General features: G+C 44.2%; 1 protein-coding gene across 1 annotated transcript in view; it reads right to left on the bottom strand.

Annotated features, from left to right (window-relative positions):
• The window catches only part of MEGF6 (multiple EGF like domains 6), a 388,067-nt gene that overhangs the window by 273,805 nt on the left and 91,110 nt on the right, over nucleotides 1-23,152 (bottom strand). Inside the window, exon 4 of the mRNA XM_051988745.1 lies at nucleotides 15,324-15,428. Coding sequence (XP_051844705.1) covers nucleotides 15,324-15,428 — 105 coding nt within the window. The remainder of the gene's footprint in view (nucleotides 1-15,323; nucleotides 15,429-23,152) is intronic.

Raw genomic sequence — 23,152 nt, 5'->3', positions numbered from 1 at the left:
AAACTTCCTCACACTGAGAGCGATCCCAAGGAAGAACAGACCGTCTCAGGAAAAAGCAGGTCTTCCCCCCACCTTTGGTAGTTTTCAAGTAAGAGCTAGCTGGGTACTTGTGGGGAATATAGTCGCGGCAATGGCCATCCTGGTACGAGACCGGCTGTGGCCTGAGGTCCCGCCAACTCGGAGAGCTTAGAGTTCTAGCACAGGAACTCTGCAGCCTAATTTCTCACCTGAAAAATAGGACTAATATGTCTGCAGTGCTTAACTCACGGGCTGCTGGGAAGAGTGAGTGCAGAATGCTGTAACGCGCCAACATCAAAGCACTATCTAAAGTCTATCATCATCATCGCAATGGGGACATTTTTTAAAAAGATGTAAATATATGTGTGTGTGTGTGTGTGTGTGTGTGTGTGTGTGTGTATACACAGAGGGAAGGAGAGGGAAAGAGACAAAGAAAGGAGAGAAACCAAGAGAGAGACAAGGGAGAGAGAGGGAGAGACAGATGAGCCAGAGAGAAAGAGGGAGGGGGAGAGGGAAAGGGAGAGGAAAGGGAGAGGGAGACAGACTCAGAGACAGAGAGACAAAAACAGAGAGAGACAGAGACAGACAGAGATAGACAGAGACAGGGAGATGGAGAGACAGAGACAGAGAGAAAAATGAAGAGGGAAAGAGGAAAGGAGGGGGAAAGAGAGACAGAAACAGAAACAGGGAGATAGAGGGAGAGAGAAAGGAAGGAGGGGGAAAGAGAGAAAACAAGAAAATAGAGAGATACAGAGAAATAGAGACAGAGAGAGACAGAGAGGTATAGATAGAGAGACAGAGGGAGAGGGAGAAAAGAGAGGGAAAGAGAAAGAGAGAGGGGGAGGCAGAGAGAGATAGACAGACAGAAACAGAAGAGTATTGTGCTATATGCTGATGTTTTGAACCCCTTGTCAATCTGTTTAAATCAGGGGTCCTCAAACTTTTTAAATAGGGGCCAGTTCACTCTCCCTCAGACTGTTGGGAGGGCCGGACTATAGTAAAAACAAAACCTTTGTTTTGTGGGCCTTTAAATAAAGAAACTTCCTAGCCCTGAGTGAGGGGGATAATAAGCCGATCTCGATGTGCTTGGTGAAGAAAATAACATTTAGGTTCACTAAGACCTGGATTCCAATCCTACTTCTACTGTAAGGGAAGAGCAGCTAAGTGTTTCCATAATGGAGTCAGGAGGAACAGAATTCAGATCCAGTCTCAAACACCACTAGCAGTATGGCCCTGAACACGTCACTTAACCTTGTTTGCCTCAAGTTCCTCATTTGTAAAACGAACTGTAGAAGAAAGTCGCAAACCACCAAGTCTCTTCCCAAAAGGGGTCACAAAGAGTCAGACGTGACCAGACAATAACAAGTTACGTGCTGATCCCCCAACCCCTGGGAACCTCATTTTGCCAATAATCTGCAAAAACGAGAGAATGTTCCTAAAGCTTTGCAGACCTAAAAGGATTAAGTCATTTTAATTGTGGAAAATAAGTTTAGATGCACAAGAGAGGAAGCAAGGGTTACCACAGAAAGGCTCAGGAAGGCTTGGGTTCGAGTGCCACCTCAGGCTGTGTGATCCCCGGCAAACCACCGAGTCTCCCATGGCCCAGGCAGCTTTCTAAGGCTAGATTGCTGGGCAGCTGCTGCCACGTCCTGGCAGAAGGATTTCCTCTCTGGGAGTTCCTTACACCGAGGAAATTAGAAATCTGGATTATCGCTTTCCAATTCTCATCACGACTCTGGGAGATGGACAAGGAAAGGAGCCTTGCCTTTATCTGACAGACGAGGAAACTGAGGCACAGAAGTCCCAAGGGGATCTCTCTAAGCCTTTCCCGTTCTCAAGCTCTCTGACTTGTTCTCTGTTCTAGGACTCTGACAAGTTCTAACAGCAGAGTTGGGACCACAACCCCACTTTGAGCTCCTTCGGCAGGAGCCATGGTGGTCGGAGACGGGAGCCCGGCAGTTCGTGCCAAAGGGCCAGCCCCGCAAGGCTGGCTGATCCCCCTGACCACACAAGTCCAGTAGACGCTGACCCACGGATCCCAGAATCATAAGCCTCAGCTCCCAGAGGGCTGGGACTCTTGCTCCCTCCCTCCCCGGGTCAGCTCCCTCCCGGCAAAGTACCAGGTACCGGTGGGGTCCTGGCAGCTCACTTTGCTCCACATACCAAGCCCGGAGGTAATTAATCATGAACATCACGGTGACTTCCTAATGAGAAGCACGAGCCTGCAAATACCAGCCTGGTTCCTGTACCTCTCTCTCCTATTCCAAGTAATAGGGGATGGTAGCCATTTGTGAACCCATAGAGACTTTTTTTTCAAAGTCTCCTTATCAGCTTTAAGGCAAAAAACCAAAAGCTAAGTTCACAACAGAATTCTCTCTGTTAGCTGTGATTGCAGGGCCCCCAAAACAAGCTTCCTTCAGCCCCCCTAACTTATTTTAGCAGCAAATTCATTTTACTTCTTACAAAATTCATTATTTATATTATAATAAATTCATTATTTATTATGATTCATTTTATTATAATAAATATATAATATTCATTATAAAATGGGTCCCCCCGAGAGTTTCCAGAACATGATAATTCTGTATAAAAACAAAGGCAGCTATCAGTCACTCCCAGAGCCCAGCGATTCCACACGTGCAGTGTGAGAACCTACTCATACATGAATAACTCTCATCGCGTGAGAGTGGAGCCGTGAAAGAGAAGCGATAGGTCTGGAAGAGGCAGAAAGGCCTTGAGAAGGCCCTGGAGGAGGCCAGTTGTTTTGGTCATCTGTCCCCCAAAGTTATCTGGCTTCCCCCTGCTCATGTGCACCAGCTATCTGCAGCTCCTCAAACACACTTCATTTCCCATCTCCTTGAGTTTGCACTGGCAATCCTAGAACGCTCTTCACCTTCCTCTCTGCCTCAGTTTCCTTGGCTTCCTAGATGATTACAGGTACCACCTTCTGCAAGAGATCTTTCTCAGCTGCCCATCCCTACAGCTGCTATGATCTCCCTTCTCTTCCCTTCAATCTACCTGTATTATCTATCTCTCCTCTCATTTAAAAAATATTAACTTATTGAAAACTTTAAAATGAAATTTAAAAATAGAAAAAGGAAAAAGAGAATCACCACATACCGAGCAGAACATAAAAGAGAATTCCAAATATGAAATAACAAATTTCCATCTCCAGAAATCCTAGATTATACATTGTGTTCTGAGTTATCCATCTTTTCTTTGCTTCCTTGTAGTTTTGTTCTCTGCTGTGGGCTTTTTACTTCATTCTTTTTTTCTCTTTTCCTTCTCTCTGCCTCTCCCAAGAAGGCTACAATTAAGCACAGATATATATATATATATATATATATATATATATATATATATATATATATATATATATATATATATATACACACATATATATACATATATATATTCCTATATACACATACACATACACATCATTCTCGATTCATTTTACAATTGAGGAAACTGAGGTCCACCAAATCAACAGACATTTAATATATGTCAGGCATTGTGCTAACTGTTGAGGATACAAAGACCAGCCAAAGAATGATGGTTTCCTTCAGGGAGCTTCTGGTCTAATGGGAATGCAACATGCAAATAACTAGATATATCCATGAAACAGAAAAAATACATGGAGGTTCACCTCAGAAGGAAGGAGTTAGCAACTGGGCAAAGACCTCTTACAGAAGATATGATCTGTGACTAGACCAAGTTCACACAGATTGTGGAAGACAGAATCCACACTATTCTACAGAGGAAAGAGTAACTGCCAGATGAGTTAAGATTTGATAGAAGGAGAAACCATTTTGCAATCCCAAAGAATGGATTGTTTGGAAAGGAATGGGTTCCCTCTCACTTGAGACCCCAAGAAAATGGTTTTGCCATTTGAGTAGAATAGAATACAAGCTACTTAAGGGCAGAGGCTATTTTATTTTTTTCCTTTGGATCCCTAATGCCTGGCCCATGGGAGATGTTTGACTGTTTGCTGAATTGCTTGCTTCTTTCTTAAGTCTTTCTTAAATCAGATGGACTTGGGAAACCCCTTAAAACTCTTAGACTCCATAATTCTGAGAAAAGCAGAGATGTAATAGAATATCTGGGTAACCCCAGCCCAACGAGCCCCTTTTCTCTGATTATTCTGATGCTGCTAACAAAGTCAGACTTGGGATCTGAAGTGCCCAGTAACAGATGGAAAAACAGTCAGAGAATAGAGTGCTAAAAACAGTTTTCATTCTGGCCTGAGTAAAAAACACAGCAAAAGCTGGAAAAAGTTTGATCAAAAGCAGAGTTCTTTGAATGGCAAGATCTGGAAAGTGGCCATTCCCTGAATTCAGACCAATTTCCTTGTGTTCATTATCATGGCCACCCTGTCAGGAAGTGTGATACAGTAAAAAGAGCAAAGCCCTTGGAGTCAGGGACCTGTGTTCGAATCTCTCCTCTGCTGCTTCCTACCTGGGGGATCACAGGCCAATCACGGAATGCCTTATATCTCAGCATCCTCAGTTGTAACACAAGAAGGGTAGAGGCTGTGACATCAAAGGTCCCTTTCAGCACAAGATTTATTGTTCAGCAGGATCGGTGGAAAAAACTAGGGATGCTAATCCTTAACAAGAGAAGACTCAGGGAAACTTGGCAGCTGTCTCCAAGTTGCTAAGGGTCTGGGAACTTGGAGAGGGTTACAGTTATTCTGTCTGGTTCTGAAGATCAGAAAAAGGAAGAAATATGGATGGGAGACACCAAAGGGCAGAGTCACACCTAATTTAGCCTTGATTTAAGGGAAAACCTCCCAGCAGATAGCACAGGATTAAGTGGAATCAAATTCTTCCGGAGGCAATGAGACACAGAAGCAGTGAGGGACTCAGGAGTCAAGAAGACCTGGGACTGAATCCCTCCTTACTCTTTTACTAGCTGTGCAGCAAGTCACTTAATCTCTTCCATTTTCCCCATGTGGAAAATGGAAATTTTATAAGAATAAGCAAATAAAAGAAATAAATAAACAAACAAATACAAACATAGATAAAGCAAATAAAATAAATCAATAAAATGGGAATAAAGGCTAATTATTATTATTTGTATTATCTCATAATAATTATATAATATTTATTACATATAAGAAGATAATAATTATGATCATTATAACAGCTAGATCACATGGTGAATAGGGTGCTGGATTCTAGTTCAACTCTGAGTTCAACTCTGGCCTCAGATACTTCCTAGCTGTGTGACCCTGGGCAAGCTACTTTATTCAGTTTGCCTCAGTTTCATCATCTGAAAATGAGCTGGAGAAGAAAATGGCAACCCAGTGTCTTTGCCAAGAAAACCTCAAATGGGTTACAAGAGTGAAAAAAGGTTGAACACCCAATTCAGGGCAAAAGAAGTGTCTTTGTCTTTGAAAGGTAAGAGATTGGGCAGAAGCCCATCTTTTATCCACTTCCTGTGACTTCTCAATCAGTTCACAAAGTCAAGAGAAATTCTATTAGTTCAAGACACAGCCTGTGTTAGAACATTGTAGATCCCTTGAGAGAGCCCTAGACCGCATCAGGAGGGCCCTTGGCTTGAACTGTTTCCCTAATACTTTTTCACTGTGTGTGACCATGAGCCAATCTGTGGAGCTTCAGAGTCCCTCTCTGTAAAAGGGGGACTCATGGTCATCCACAGTCTCTTCGGTCTGTGCCCCCTAAAGTGAGAGTCCTTCGGCTGAGAAGAAAATCCCTAAATTCCCATCCCATTGCCTCCACTCTTTTTCATGAAATCTCCCAGACTGTGGGAAGACATATTTCCCATGGATTCTCCCAGGACTGATTCACCAACTGATACACCCACCCGACTTCCTGCCAGAAGCTCGCTCCCACGGAGGGTGCTGAGGGGACACTTCCCTCTGGCTGGCTCCATCTCACCCCAAGATCGGCAAAGTGGGGCCTCCTCTCTCAAAGGACTTCTAAGAGACTTAGGTTTGCTGAAGGGCAGCAGCCACATGGGAAAATGGAGAAGGCTTCCTCAGCCTAAAAAAGCCAGGGAGGGTTCCATGAATCTGCCAGCATTTTAATGAATGCAGACTCGATGGCCTCTGAGGTCCCTTCCAGCTTCAGATTTATGATCCAAATTGCTGATGAGATCGGAGGCAAGAGCAGAAATGGAAATATAGGATCATAAATTTAGAGTTGGGAGAGACTCTAGAGATTATTGAGTGTAACACCCCTGGGAGGAACCCGGGGCTTAAAAAGGTGGGGTGACTAAGTAAGCCTCCAATGTGGTACTGAATCCATGACTTCTTTTTCTCCTCACTCTATCCAGTCCCCCTTGCCTAGACCAAATTAACCATGATAGGGTAGAAAGGACACTGGAATTGGAACCACCCACCAGGGTTTTCATCTTGATTGTGTTATTTATGAACAGTGTAGACTTCCCCTTTGGGTGCCCTGGTGTCTTCATCTGCAAAATGGGAGTGATAATTTTGAATTTAAAGAATGAGGAATGGAAGCTCCTCTGTGGTCAGATTTCACAATGATCTGGGACCTGGGACCCTGTTTCCAGAGGTGATGTTGGGTCAGGGCCCATTGGTCATCAGCCAACCAATGACCGCCGCTGCCCCTCCCACCATCAAAGCTGCAACTAACTTGAAGTCCCAGGTGGAAAGAGAAGGGGAGCTTAGGAACAGACAAAAGGACTTGTTTGAGGGAAGGAAATGCACTTTCCCCAAATGATAGGGAAGGTACTGGCTCCATGTACCAGCCATTAAGTCCCCGGGTCTCTGGAATACAATGCTCCCTTTCTGCTGAAAGAGGCAGGTGAGACTGCTCAGCCCACATCATCTCCTCACCAAGTCTAGACACTCTGCCCGGATCTCAAACACAACTGGCAATCCGGTGTGAGTCCTGGCTTGCCTTCCTGCCCTCTCCTCCGTGATGGACAGGGGCTGTTCCCATGGGGAGGGAAGGCAGCAGATTCAGAGGGGAAAGCCAAGTCTCTATAAAGAACAGAATCTGCCCCTATCCTGGATTACCTGAAAGCCACTCAATCCGACTCCCTCCATCGGTAAACATTTATTAAGGTTGCCAGGGAGACCCACAGAGCTGTGGGCTTGGAGTCAGGAAGACCTGATTCCAAGCTGGTGACCCTGTTTGCCTCTGTTTCCTCATCTGTAAAATGAGCCGGAGAAGGAAATGGCGAACTATGGTATCTTTTACCTAGAAAACCCCCCAAAGGGGGTCATGACTTAAAAATGACTGAACAGCAATAATGAAGGGCCAGGCACTGGGGATACAAAAAGAGGCAAAAGACAATCCCTAAGTGATTCCTTTCACAGATGAGATGGGCCCCAAAGACCCAGAAAAATCAGAAGTCCCACATTTAAGGCTGAAATAGAGAACATTTAGTCCAACCCCTTTATTTTACAGAGAAAGGTTTGTAAATTGTCCACATTTGGAAGGTCTTGTGAATCCAGCCCTCTTGCCACTGAACCGAAATGGTAGTATTTGGCAGATCTGGAATTCTAACTCCAGTCCTCTGACCCTAAATCCAGCACTCTTGTCACTGTCTGTGTCACACTTAGAAACAAGAGGTGGGATGTTGTCGCCTGGTCCGGAATCGGAGAATCCAGAATTTCCAAGCTGGACACAACCCCTGAAGTCACCCCATAACTGCACAAGAATCCCATCCACCACATCCACCAAAGTGCTAGAAGATTTCCACGGAAGGGAAACCAGGATCTTTGGAGACAGACCACAGCTCTCTTTGTTCCTTATCTCAAGCTTACAGGATACCTGTCGGCCACCTCCACCCACAGTCTCTATTGCTACCTTTGGAGCAAAGCAAATAAATCATCTAAATAACCCGCTATTCGACAAGCAATTATTAAGCACCTACTGTGTTCCAGGCCCTAATCCTTCTATCACCAGACAGCCTTCAAATACTAGAAAACAGCTGTCGAGTCCCCTCTGAGCCTTCTCCTCTCCGGGCCAAACCCCCCAGTTCCTTCTCCTTCCTTCCTCTGGACATTCTTCCAGCTTGTGAAAGTCCTGAAATTGTGACACCTGGAATGAGCACAGCTGATGGGCCACAGCAGCTCGTGGAGATGGCTTACTAAGACCTGGAAGGGTTTGCAATCTGCGTGTGCAAAGGAAACGCCCTGTCTCAGGAAGCACTGACAGAAGTCCTGATATAATCGGTCTCCCATTTCTCCTCTTATTCCATAACCCCTTCCCAGAGGTTAGAGAGAGGAGAACCCCACCTAAACCCCGGTTCTATTTGCTAGCTGTATGACCCTGGCCCAAATCTTCTTTGTAAATTGGTTTCCTCATCTGTGAAATGGAAATAAATGAAAGAAAAAGCATTTAATTGCGTCCTAAGTGGATGCTAACCTAGGGATAGAAACACCAATGATGGTGGCTCGCAGGATTGTAAGGAAGCCCCCAAGTGATTTGTTAGACATAGAAGCAGAGAGCTACAGCTCTGGGCTGCTTTAAAGGCCCCCAATCCAACCCCCTCATTGCACTGATGTGGAAAATGAGACTCGGGGAGGTTCAGCAATTGGCAAAGGGTCACAGACGGGCCCTAGAGTCATAGATTTCAAGCTGGGCCACCTAGAAGAATCCTCTCACTCTACAGATGAGGAAACTGAGGCCATGAGAGATTGAGTCAAAAGGAGGCTGAAAACCAAGCCTTTTGCTTCCAAATCCAGCACACTTTCCACTGCATGGCAGTTCCCCAACTCCTTAGCCTGGCATTCAATGCCTCTGATAATCCACTCCCAGCCACTCAGTCTAGTATCATCTGGCAGAGTTCCCTTATACAAATCCTCCACTCCAGATTGTTTCCCCAAGGAAATAACAATAATGATAATGATGAGGATGACATCCTCTCATTTTATTTGAGTCCACAATAAGCATTGCTTAAGCCCCACTGTGTGCACTGAATCACGCTACGTGCTTAGGAGCTAACATTTTCTGAGTATGGGGCAGTTGGATTGAACATTTACACAGAAAAGCCAAGTCAAATTCATTTGAGGAGAAAGTTCCAGCACCTGGAAGGTCTGGGAAGGTTTTGTGAAAAGGGGATGGAAGATGAGAATTCTGGTCAGCGGTGAAGGAGTATATTCCACGTATGGGGGACGACTTGGGCCAATGCTTGGAGGCAGGAGAATGGAAATCTGGGCACAGGGAACAGCTCTCAGTTTGGCTGGAAGGTGGAATGCCAGAAAGGGAAGGGTCTTCTCTGCTGGTTTCTTTTCTGAGTGGGTTTGTCCTGCGGGATGGCAGGGCTGGAAGGAACCTTGGAGATTGCCCAATTCAAGCCACTCCACCAGATGAACGGAAGGAGGCTTGCAGGGGTCCTCAAACTTTTTAAATAGGGGCTAGTTCACTGTCCCTCAGACTGTTGGAGGGCTGGACTAGAATAAAACCTTTGTTTTGTGGGCCTTTAAATAAAGAAACTTCATAGCCCTGGGTGAGGGGGATAATTGTCCTCAGCTGCTGCATCTGGCCTGAGGGCCTTAGTTTGAGGACCCCTGCTCTAGGGAGTAAAGGGGACTTCCTTAAGACCACCCCACTGAGCTCAGACTTAGAGATTTAGAGCTGAGGTTCTGAGTTCAACCCACTCTCATATTTTTACAGATAAGGACACTAAGAGAAGCAGAAGTTAAATGATTTTCCCAGCCAAACAGCTAGTTATCAGCACAGGCAAGATCTGAACCCAGGTTCAAGGGCTCCTCCTTCCCATAATGAGAATGGGAAGAGAGCTGGAGAAGCGTCTGGTTTTGAATTGGATTTTGAATTTTCCACCCCATGAAGTCGAGAATCAAAAGTCAGTGTCTTGGGTTGGAAAGATTGGACCCTAAATGGGCTTTCTTGCGTGGCCTGGAAAGCTTTTCTCCATTGTGCAATGGTGGAGACCAATCTCCTCATTTTACAAAGCAGGAAACCGAGGACCCAAGGTCACACGGAGGATAAGTGGCTCTAACGCTGTCCTTCCCGCCATCACACACTCCCTCCCTGCAGTCCTCTGCCTTCACCACCAATATTCTCTTGTCATAATGTCCCATATGAGGGAACTGAGACCGTGAGTGGTTGAGCCGAAAAGGGGAGAATCAGAAGCTAAAAACCAAGCCTTTTGCTTCCAAATCCAGCACATTTTCAAATCAGCACATGGCAGCTCCCCAACTCCTTAGCCTGGCCCCTGCCCCCCATCCCCTCTGGGGGGAATAAGAACTCGAGGTGTAGTTCTCCCTTCAACCATCCCCAGTTTGTGGGGCCTCTCACTGGGCAGACTCTGATTTCCTGGCCCCCTTCCCTGAGCCATTCTCAGGCACTCGGTGGCGTTGACTTTGAGTGGTAAACATGTGAGCCCCCACTTGGCCCCCACCACTGCCTCATGCCCTCCTAAGGGGGCAAGCTTTCCCGACCAGACAAGAAGGCCCTTTAGGGCCCCACCTCTCCAACCAAGACACGACTTGTGATTCTTGACTTCATGGGGTGGACAGGGGCTCCTACATGTCATTTACAGCCAGCTGCCCACCCCCAGTTCAAAACCAGAGCATTCTCCAGCTCTCTTGCTCCTCCCTGTGACCCCCTCCCATTTTCTTTTTAAAGTCAAAGAATTTGGGGGAACCAAAAAATATGTTCTTTATTTTCAAAGCTGCAATCAATTATAATTGGGGGGGAGGTAGCTAAATATTCCCAAATGTGCTCGGGGCCTGTAGCGCCCAAATCCCATCATCTAGGGAGGAATGAGAAGTTTACTTTGTGATCTTATGGGAAGAGAAGAACCAACTCTATTAGGAAAGGAAAACAGGATCTGTCTCTCTCCCTCCCCCTCTTTCTCTTTCTTTCTCTCTATCTCTCTGTCTCTATCACACACACACACACACACACACACACACACACACACACACAATCTCTCTTTCTATCTTTATCTTTTTTATGTGTATGCCTCTGTCCCTCTTCTTTCCCCTCCTCTCTTCTCCCCTCCTTCTCTGTCTCTCCCTCTCTCTGTGTCTTTCTCTATCTGTCTCTCTCTCTCTCTGTGTCTCTCTTTGTCTCTGTCTCTGTGTCTCTCTATCTCTCTGTCTCTCTCTGTCTTTGTCTCTGTCTCTGTGTCTCTCTATCTCTCTGTCTCTCTCTATCTCTGTCTCTCTCTCTCTGTCTCTGTCTTTGTCTCTGTCTCTGTGTCTCTCTCTCTGTCTCTCTCTCTCTCTTTGTCTCTGTCTTTGTCTCTGTCTCTGTGTCTGTGTGTGTGTGTCTCTCTCTCTCACACACACACACACACACACACACACACACAAACACACACACACACAATGGCAGAGGGTCTGGCACATGAGGAACTCTTAGTACATCAAAATCTCACCTGCAAAACTCTGATCTTGAAGAATTTAATTAAGCAGAAAATGTCTCAGTGATGTCACCTGAAGGATTAGAATCACAGAATGCAGGTTTCTGGATTCATCTATTCTATTATATAAGAATTTTACAATTAGGAGCCAGAGAGGGGACTTCTCTCCCTCTATAACCATGAGCACAGTAGGAGGGATATCCCCAAATCTCCGCATGTGGATGAATCGCATCTCCCATTTTAAAATGTTTTCACTCATACAATCAATCAACAAGAATTTTTAAAGCGCCTACTATGTGCCAGGCTCTGGGAATATAAAGACCAATATGAAATCCTTCCTACCCTATAGAAGCTTACTTTCAGTTGAATTCTAGGGAGAATTGGTTTTGTACCTACTATGTGCTCAGCATATGGCTAGACATTGATGGGGCACCCATCTTCCATCTCTGTGCCTTTGCATTAGCTACCCTCCACACCTGGAACATGTTCCCTCTTCCTTCGAGACCCAGCTGAAGCACCATCTTCTTCATGAAGTTAACGGGTAGTGCCCTCCCTTCCAAACTACCTTGTACTTCTCTACTTTGTACAGATTTGTATTTATGTTCTCCATATCTTCATAGGTAGATACTCTGTCTAAACTTCTATATGTTCGTCCATGCTGTCTGCTCCGATACAATGTGGCTTGCTTGCTCTTTTTGTGGTAACAAAGAATTGGAAAAGGAATATAATTCCTTAATATAATTAATATATTTATATTTATAATATATAATATACACACAACACACATATATAATATATATATAATTATATAATATAATATATAATTAATATATAATATAATATAATTCCCCCATCAGCCGGGGAATGGCTGAACAATTTGTGATACACAAATGGAATATTATTGTTCTGTAAAAATTGATGAACTATAGAAAGGCCTGGAAAGATTTCCATGAACTAATGCTGAGGAAACAAGCAGAACCAGGGATACATCGTACACAGTAACAGCAAGATGTGCGATGATCAATTATGAAAGACTTGGTTCTTCTCAGCGGTTCAGAGATCCAAAGCAATCCCAACAGACTTTGGACAGAAAATGGCATCTACATCCAGAGAAAGAACTAAGGAGACTGAATGTAAATCCACACATGCTAGGTTCATTTCTTTTTTCTGTTGTTTTTTTTTAATCTCTCCCATGGTTTTTCCCTTTTGCTCTGATTTTTATCTCCTAATATAATTCATAAAACAATGTATATTTAAAATCAATAAATAAAAATGTATATTTAAAATCAATAAATAAAAAATTAAAAACAAGGTGAATGGCTTGAGAGTAGGAATTGTTTCATTCTTTATCTTTGTATTCCCAGTGGTTAACCCAGTGCTTAGAACAAAGTAGGCGCTGGATACGTGGATATTCTCTGCCACTTGTAATCTAAGTCATTGAACCTCCCTGGGCTTCGGTTTCCTTATCCGTCGGCTTAATAAACTAGACTGACATCCAAGACATTCTACAGATTCATTTTTTACGGCGCAGATTGAAAAATCCAGATTGTTATTTCTCAGGCGAGGGTTGCTCAGGCGTTCCCACTTGTCCCACTCGTCCTTCGTGGTCCTAACCCCGCTGAAGTCTCACTGGAGTCAGCCCATGTCCCGGCCCCTTAAACTCACTCCCAGCCTCCATGAACATCCATCCAAAAGGTACGGGCAAGAAGCAGTGCCGTAATCTTATCCAACCGGGGATGAGCGGGTGGGGAAAGAAGGGGAAAGGAAGCCAGAATCTATTACTTTTGAAAGGAGGTGGGGATGGGAAGGGCAGCTAAACCCAGAAGGGAAGAAGTATTTCCATAAAATAAAATATTATCACTCTGCAGATAGCCCAGCATCCCACAAATTGCTATAAAACTGCCTTAAGTTTCAGGAACCCACGTGCCCTGAAGAGAAATCTAGGTTTCAGTTAGAGGAAGGAATAGGGATAGGGGAGATGAATTGAGGAGATACCCTGAAGGTTAAAGGTCAGTTAGCTGTCAGAGCCCATTTGCAAATCCTGGGAAAAGGTCAAGGTTCTGAGGCTGAGGCATCAGGGGGCATCTAAGCACTAAGAAGTCAGGTGGCATCTGCTTATGAACGCCCCAACCAGAAGCCCACCAAAGGTCACCAGGGCCGCTCACGTGAGAGCCCGGACTACAATGTCCACGGAAGGGACAAACGTGGGCCTGCAAATCCCATTCTGGAAAACAGCAGCACAGCAGCTGGGACCCCGACCAGCCTCCCCTTGGGCTGGTGTTCCTGAACGGAATCCAGGAGCAGAGCCCAGGGGATCTCAAAAGGATTAGACAAATGAGATTTAATGGCCCTTTAAGCATTTCTTAATTTCCACCTGTAACCGTAATTAAAGTTCCTCAGGGGAGACTGGCCATAAAGAAATTGGTAATGGACCATGGGCCGTCTGACTCAGCATTCGGAGCCCTGCAAACCCACCGGCACGATGGGGAGAGAGCTGCCGTTCTCACAACTGGCGTCCCCGGTCCTCCGTCCCGAGATGACTCACCACCGTGTCTAAACCACCCCAAGCCTTTGGATCCAGTGACAGACACAACAATTCTGGGGACTCCTAAGGCCATTTCCAATTCAATGATCATTTATGAACACCTACTGTGTATAGAGCATTGCACTGGGAGGGAGAAATTAAACACCTACTAAGTGCTCTACTAATATCTTATGTAATCTCCACAACACCAATAAAAAGTTGGTGGGGTTTTTTCCCCTATTTTAGAGAAGAAGAGACTGAGGCAGCAGACAAGTGGCTGACCCAAGATCACACAGTTACTGAGTGACTGAGTCTTGAGTTACCTCAAGTCTTCCTGATTGCAAATGTTGGATTCAATCCTGCCCCAGATATTTACTAACTGTATGACTCTGAAACAGTCACTTGACCCTATTTACCTCAGTTTCCTCATCTGTAAAATGAGTTCAGAAGGAAACGACAGACCACTCCAGTATACATTTACTAGCTGTTTGACTTTGGACCAGTCACTTAACCCTGTTTACCTCAGTTTCCTCATCTGTAAAATGAGTTCAGAAGGAAACAACAGACCACTCCAGATACATTTACTAGCTGTATGACTCTGGACCAGTCACTTGATCCTATTTACCTCAGTTCCTTACTTGAGCAAATTCAGACTCCTATTAACCTGAAATCAATTTTTGTTGTCGAATGTTAACTGTGCATCCACCAAGGCCAGGTAAAAGCAAAAGGCTATCAAGGATGGCAGCAAGATGGGAGGTCTGAGCTCCAGAAGGAGGGACCACCTTCTCAAAGACGCAGAGCTGGGTAATGATACAGCCAACATTTGAACCCAGATCCTCTGACTCCAGAGCCGTCGTTTTTCCCGTTGTACTCAAAAGGCAACATAGAAAGAACCAGACTTGGAGACAGGATGATATAGGATCAGTCTCTGTCTGTGGCACCTCCTCGCTGCATGAGCTTGGACCAGTCACTCAACCCCAGTTATGTTCCCAAGCAGCCCTTTAAGGCCGAAGCACAGAACAGGTGACCTCATCGGCAGAACTTTCTATACCAATGAAATTAAAGACAGGATCCCCCCCAAAAAGACGATTACATATTTGACTTTGCATAAAGATCCATTTAACGTCCAAAACATTGCATGATGGGAGAAACTCGGATTTCTCTGACGCCTCAAGGTTTGGAGCAGCCTCCGGCCAGGGGGTGTGACTGTGATCACGCCAGTTTTTTAGGGGAGGAAAGTATCAGCCCATGTGCACCCAGCTAGCCAAGGGACTCTGGGAAGGAGCGCACGGACAGAGCCACGCTCAGGGCTCCCCAGACCCTGGATCAGGGAAGGTAAAGGCCGTGGTGTTTCTCACTCAGTCCCTCCCCAGCCTCCCCCCCACCAGGCCCAGCACGGCCCCCCCACATGGGGCGGGGGGCCGTGCAGCAACTGGATCCTACTCACCGTACTGACAGCGGGGGCCCTGGAAGCCGGAGGGGCAGTGACACAGCTGGGCTGACCCTTCAGCGCAATTCCCTCCATTGAAACAGACTCCGTAATTGCAGACAGCTGGAGGCAGGAGAGAGAGGGGGGAGCGTGAGAAGGGGGACGAGAGCCCCTGGGGCAGGTCATCGGCAGCAAGGGGGACCTCACATTCCACAGCATCTCTGCTCCTGGACGTGTCAGTCAAGGGGACAGCGAGACAAAGGAAGGGGGGCCGGGGGAGGGCCGGGAGAAAAGGGGGCTAAGAAACTACTCTGTGGAACTGGGGGGGGCAGAAATGGGAGGAACACAGGGCCTGGGTACACCAGGGAGAGGCAGGGGCTCGGACACAGATGCCCTGCTCTTCCTGTGGCCCAACTCGGCCTTCCCCATTAGCCCCAGGCCCCTGGGTACCAGCCAGGAGCCTGGGGGAGGCTGGGACAGAGAATGTCCTGGATCAACTAGGAGAACAATTTCTACAATAACAGCAATAAGGGGGAAAAAAACAACTTGGAAAGGCTTTAAAACTCCATCAATGCACTGAGCGATCCCAAATCCAGAGAAGTGATGAAGAAAATGGCCCCATCCCTCGGGATGGAGAGGAAGGTAGGAGCAGCTCTGAGCACAGCTCATGGGAGGGCTTTGATTTGCATAATTAATTCTTTGCCTATTTGCTACAAGGCTTTAGGTTTTCCTTTTTTTTCCTAATGGGGGAAGAGGAGGGAGAGAAAAATTAATATTGGATGAAATATAAGAAAATAAAAGTTTTTTTTAATCAAGGAATCCTGCCTTTCTGTTTATTACTTGTGTAGTTTTAATAAATCTTTTAACACCACTGGGACTCCGTTTCCTCATTAATAAAATGAAAGATAAGGTAGAAGGCTTCTGAAGTCCATCCTAGCTCTAGTCCTATGACCCATGACCTATGAACCTACTTTATATGTGACCCTTCCTTATTTTGGACCTCAGTTTCTTCATCTGTAAAATGAAGGAGTTGGATTCTGGGGTCTCCAAAGTGGCTTCCAGCTCTAGATCTGTGACCTACCACCTCGCTTTCCCAAAAAAATGATTCCCCTAAGCACGGTGGTCCGACAGACATTGACGTTTCATCACCAGTTCCTGAGCCTTTTGTTTCCTGCTTGGAGTATATATAAAGAGCAATCCTGACTGTCTGGAGCAGCTTTTTTTGTGGTTACAAAGAACTGGAAAAGGAGTGGACGCCCATCAAGTGGGGGATGGCTGAATAAGCTGTGGTATATGGAAGTGATGAAATATTATTGTTTTATAAAAAATGATGAACAAGCTGATTATAGAAAGTCCTGGAAAGATTTCCATGAACGGATGCTGAGCAAAATGAGCAGAACCAGGGACACATTGTACACAGTAACAGCAAGAATGGGTGATGAACAACCATGAAAGACTTGATTCTTCTCAGTGGTTCAATGATCCAAAGCAATCCCAATAACCTTTGGACAGAAAATACCTTCTGGATCCAGAAAAAGAACCATGGAGATTGACACTAAATCAATACACACTGTGTCACTTCTTTTTTCTGTTTTTTTTTTCTCTCCCCAAGTTTTTCCCTTTTGCTCTGATTTTTCTCTCCCAACATGATTCCTAAAGCAATGTCTATTAAAATAAATTAATTATTTAAAAAAGAACATTTTTGCTGACGAAGTCAGGTAATGACTGAGTTCTTTTAGAGAGAAGGAAGGAAGAAGTATGATAATGATAGAAGGGGGAAAGCACTGGACACAGTCAGGAAAACTTGGGTTTGAATGTCCATCTAATAATAGCTCTGTATCTCTGGACACGCCTCTTCTCTGTTTCTACAAAATGGGGGAAAGACACTTTGACTGCCCAACTTATCAATCTAGTGTGAGAAGAGTGTTTTATAGACCTTAATGCGATTGATAAATGATTTAGGTTTACTATGTCTGGAGACTTGGTTGCTCTTGGTGTTTGTGATTATGATGATGATTGAGGGTGATGTAAGTGATGGTGTTGATGGTATTAATGACAGTATAAGTGTTGATATGGGTGGTAGTGGGGCAGCTAAGTGGTGCAATGGGTAGAGCACCAGCCCTGGAGTCAGGAGGACCTGAGTTCAAATCTGATCTCAGACACTGAACACTTCCTGGCTGTGTGACCTTGGGCAAGTCACTTAACCCTAATTGCCCCAGGAAAAAAAAAGATATTGGTGGTAGCGATGGTGGTGATGGCAAGGTTCTTGGTCTTGGTCTTGGTCACGGTGATATTGAAGTTGATAATGATGGTGGGATTTGGGAACTTCAGAATCAAGAAGACCTGGGTTCTAACCTTCCTTCTGACTCATATGGCAGTCACTGATCCCCTATACCAAAGGCTGCTCTCTAAATCCCAGCTTCTTAAACTGCGCTTTGTGACTTCATATGGGATCCTATAACTGAATGTGGGGGCTCTGGAATTATAAATTTTAATCAGGTTTATTTACCTCTTTTCTATAGATAGAGTCTAAAAATGTGTTGAATGGAAAAAGCTTAAGAAATCCTGCTCCAAATTACAGGGCAGACACCCATGTACATGGGGAGAAGTTTCCTCAACATTGATGCCAGTTAAATCACAGGACCACTTCTCTTCTTTCCCCAGTGATCTATGGATCAGCAATTATTATGTAACTGGGGGGTCTGAGAGGCCTGGAGCATTCTGGGATTAAAGGGAATGCCCAAGCTCACCCAGCCAGTAGGGGATCGAGGCAGGGCTGACCCCAAGGTGTCCCGACTCCATCATTATTGATGCATACCTTCTATCATCTTCACACTGGAGGAAGTGCTTTCTGCTGCAGCCAACCCCCCCCCCCCGCCAACAACCAGCCCCTTTCTGAAATTAATTCCCACCATGGAATAGAGCTGAGGCTCTTCTTCCCTTCCTGTCGGCTTCTTCTTCCAGCTCATCAGCGTGTTCAGTGACCGCTGCCAAAGGAAGCAGGAAATGCTTCTCCGGATCCCCGCAAACTCTTGCTTATTCAGGGGTCGCTGGGGGATGAGGGGCCTCATTGGCTGCAAGACACCTGCCAGGAAGGATCGACCCCCCCCCCGCCCAAAAATACTTCATCCACCATTAGTATTGGTTCCCCCGGGTTAAGCTTGGCTCTCTGCAAACTTCTCAGGCTTCAGAGCAAGAGGGAGCATAGAAATCCTCTCAGAGAAAACATTCCTTTTTATAAAGGAGGCTCTGAGGCTCAAGGTAGCTCCCCACAATCACATCAATATATCCGGCTGCCCCAGAGCATTGTTGCTGTCCAGCAGAACTCTGGGATATGGTTTTAGCTCATAAGCTCATAATTCCAGGAGTGGAATTCAGGGTTTCCGACTTCTAGTACACTGTCCTTCTCACTAAATCATCCCCTAAACGGGGCACTCACTCACGTGTGTTTGCCAGAAAGAAGGGGGAGCAGCTACAGAAAGTGGAGAGAGAGAATGGGGGCAAGAGAAAAGGGGATGATGGGAGGAGATGGTGCATTCAAGATGGAGACTCAGGAGGACGAGGGCAAAGTGTTTCATTGGAAAGCATCACAGACCTGACTGACTCAGGACAAACCCTGAGCAAAAATATTTTCTGATTACCTCTGAAATCTCCCACTTATAATACTAACATATGTCCCCTGCTCAGCCCCCCACTCCTCAAAAGTCTTATGCTTAAGAGAGCCAAGCATTTAGAAAAATGGGCTTAGGAGGAAGCTTAGCGCCAAAGAAAGTGTCAGCCCAAGGAGCCTTCCATTACATTATTTTATAAGTGAGAAAATTGAGGCAGGTATAGTTAATGACTTGCCAGTGTCACACAGCTAATAAGCATCTGAGGCCACATTTAAGTCTTGAGTGGCTCTCAATATATTTATCAATTATAAAATCCTATTTGACTAGTAAAGTGCTCTATGACCGGGCTCTTCCCCACTTGTTACAATCCAATCTCACCAGCCTCTTTGTTCTCTCAAACCAGATTTTATCTCTTAATCCTGTCCATCAGTCAACTAGCATTGATTAATCAGCTACTATGTACCAGCCACTGTACTAAGTCCTGAAACTACAAAAACTAGCAAGGATCTGAAGCAGGATTTGAATCTAGGTCTTCACAGCGCCAGGCCACATGCTTTAAAATCCATTCCACCCTCACAGTCTAAGTCAAGATCTAGATCTTTCTCATATGAACTTTTTTTTATAAATGTAAATCCCCATGCTATACTTGTGACACTGATGCCTTGACTTTACATTTATCCCTATTCAATTCCATCTAATTAAATTCAACGTTTTATCCCTATCAAGATTTTTCCAGGTATTCTCTGTCAATCAACATGTTAATGATTGGTCCCAGCTTCTTGTCTTCTGCTGCAAGTATCAGCTAATTAGCAATAGTTAGAACAGATAATTATCTGACTATTGTTATAATTATCTACATGTAGATAATTATCTATCTGACTATAGTGTCAGATAAAGCATTCCATCTGACCCTTCCTCCTCATTAATTAATTTTAAAATTTTATTGATTTAATTTAAAAGACATTAATTTAAAAAATAATAAAAGATGGCAGTTAATGTTTCTTAGCCATGATCCTTTGCTGATCTGGGAACCCTACTGGAGACTTTCTTCCAAGCCGATACTGGAGCCATTCAAGACCAATACTGGGCTGTGTTCATTCTACCAGTTCCAAAAACACCAAACGATATCATCAGTTAGCCCTATCTCTCCATCTTGTCCCCAAGGAAAGCATGCATGACCTTACCAAATGCCTTACTGGAATCCAGGGAGGGACTTCAATAAATCTCTGTTGAAAGAATAAATGAATTTTTCATGTTTGGTCCCAATCACTCATCTCCATTTGGGAGAGAAAAAACTCACAGTCTCAAGTTCTCCTCCGGGCCCCAAGGCCCTGCCTCCACTCAAGACCCATATATTCTCTCCTTCTAAGATAAATTATGGTTCCTCTGTTTCCTTTCTGGCCGGGCCTATTTTCCAAACTGAGAAGCATTTCTTCCTCTTCATTTCTACACCTGAGGAAGCCTCTGTCTGATTCTGGTGGAACACAATCTCTGGAATATGGCCTTCTTGGAAGATGGAAACTTAAAAGAGAGTTTCGTTTCTTGTTGAAGAAAAAAAATTAATTTGATTCTCTCTCCTCTTTCCTTTGAATTAAGTACATTGAGCTTTCTGAAGCTCCCCTGCCCAATTATTTAAAACTATGACTTCTAAGAAGAAATTCAAATTTCTTAGCCTGACATTTTAGGTCCTCCTACCCACCTGCCTATTCTAAATTCAATTATTCCCCTTTACCCATGTTACACTCTGGCCAAACTGTTCATTTTTCTGCTTTTGAATAGGCTGTACCCCTCTTGGAATTGGAAGGAAATTCAGAAGAGACCCACCTGTTCTGTATCCAACCAGGAATCCTCCCTAAACCCTTCACTCCATTGATGAAAAACTCACTACCCCATGAATTCAACAGTTGAAAGAGAACAGGCTCTCAAATGAAAAGGGTAGCTAGGGGGCACCATAGTGGATAGAGTTCCAGGCTAGAATCAAGATCCATCTTCCTCAGTTCAAATCCAGCCTCAGACACGTAGCTATAAGAACCTGGGCAAGTCACCAAACCCTACTTGTCTCAATTTTCTCATCTGTCAAATGAGAGAGGTTGGACTAGATAGCTGCTATAGGACCTGTTAAATGATGATTCCTGTTGTTTTTCAGGATATTTTTGGTAGATTCTCCTTTTTGTGTGTGTGAATAAGGATATGTTTGCTTCATAGAATGTTTTTTGAAAAGTATCATCCTTCCTCACCCTGAAAAGATAAATGGCTACTGTTTGCTACAGCAACATAGCTTTTTACTTAGCTATATCCATAATGAAGGCCTTTCTTCCCCTGTTAGGATATATGGTTACTAGAAGTTTATTCTTCCCTCCCTTATAGCATCTAAGTTAGTATTTATATAGAATAATTTTTTTAAAAAAATTTAAATTTTAAATTTAAAAATTCTGATAGGTTCTCCTCCCAGCCAACAACCCAAGGCCACCCTACTTGGTTTTGCTGGACAATCCAAAGGCAGAACTTCATTGGGAAAACCATAGATTCATAGATTTAGACGCGTGATCTTTAATCATGTAGGGACTAATTGCTTGTTGCTTTCACCCCTGAAATAGCCTGCCTCCACAATTATGTCTTCATAGCTAAGTATCCATCTGGACCCAAAAGTCCCAAAGCCCTGTGATTATTGATTGGACTCTTCACACCTCCTTTTACTTTACCTCAAATGAATGAATGAATATTCTAATCTCATACTCTCATCTCTTCCTATCCAATAAAATCTCTCAAAGATCCCAAAACAGAGACTGGGAAGCAGAGGAAACAACACTAATGTTCACCCTGAAAACCCTCAATGGTCTGGAGCAGAGGACACAGCTTTAATATACCTCAAGAATGAAATTTTACCAAAATAAAAAAAGAAAATTAGGAAGCCATCTTTGGAAGATTGTTTCATTAATATATCCCCCCTCCCCAATCCCCCAGTGACTTAGAGATCATAATACTTCCTTCCTGTGTCCAGTTAATTAGAAGGCCTATCCTCTAATAAATCTATTTTGGACATGTAAGTCTCCTTACGGCTTTCTCCTTTCATTTCTCTAGCATGGCTCCCATTAGGAGAAGCTAACCTTAACGTTGGCTTCTGGATCTCTGGATCACAATCCCTCATCCCCACCTAGAAATATAGTTCAATGGAAAAGGTATTAATTTTGAAGTGAGGGATATGGGTTCTGAGCCTAACTCTAATGCTACTTATGTGAGTTCCAGGAAGGTTGACTTAATCAAAATTATTGGATTATAGATTTAGAGCCAAAAAAGTCCTCCAAAGCCAACTGAGGCATATGAGACTCAGAGAGACTTAAGTGTCCATCCCTCCTGTCCAAGGACATTTGTCCCCAGATGGAGGAGATGGAATAGGTGGGAGAACTGATGTTATCTTTAAAAAAAAAAACAAATTCACCCAGATACCTCTCAACCCACATGCTTCCATGAGTAGCCCAACTTAGAAAGGAGGACCATTTCATGTGGGGGAAGCTCCCCAAATCCAGGTCTCTTTAAATAAGCCTAAACCTTTCCCCTGACTATACTAAGCCAAAATACACCTTTGTACAACTGAAACTTCTTTTTTATTTTTTAAATAAAAAGTCTATTTTTTTCCAGTTCCCATTATTCCTTTTTCAAAGACATTGGATCTGAAGAACACCCAAATCAAGACACAGAAGGAAACTTCTTAGGTCGAGGTCAGGTGCTGCCCCCTTCTCCAGGAAGCTTTGCCCAACTGATTTGGTTAATAATGACCTTGAAGAGATAAAGCAGCATGGTGGATGGAATCAGAGAGTTATGGTTCAAATCTCACTTCATCTAGTCTAACTGTGATTCTGGGAAAATCACATAACCTCTCTGTGCTTCCATTTCCTCATCTTTAAAATGAAGGGATTAAAGTCAGTCACTCTATGATCTCTTTGAGGTTGGGATTTGTGAATCTGTGCCTTCTCTGGGCCTCTATTTCCTTTTCTGTAAAATGAAATGTTTAGACTAATTAGCCTCTAAGTGATTCCAGCTTTGGGTATGACTATCAGTTTCTTTATCTAAAATGGGGGCATTGGACTAGATAATCTTTTAGCCCCTCAAGGCAGGTAGTTATTGCAGATATCACTCTCCCAATTTTAAAAATATTTTAAATTTGTTTTTTGGCAAGGTAATTAGGGTTAAATACTTGCCAGAGGTCACATAGTTGGGAAGTATTAAGTGTCTGAA

The sequence above is a fragment of the Antechinus flavipes genome, chromosome 3 (genome assembly GCF_016432865.1).
Source record: "Antechinus flavipes isolate AdamAnt ecotype Samford, QLD, Australia chromosome 3, AdamAnt_v2, whole genome shotgun sequence".
In the NCBI taxonomy this organism is placed as follows: domain Eukaryota; kingdom Metazoa; phylum Chordata; class Mammalia; order Dasyuromorphia; family Dasyuridae; genus Antechinus; species Antechinus flavipes.
The sequence above is the reverse complement of the archived record's forward strand: the minus strand, read 5'-3'. Positions and strand labels throughout refer to the sequence as shown.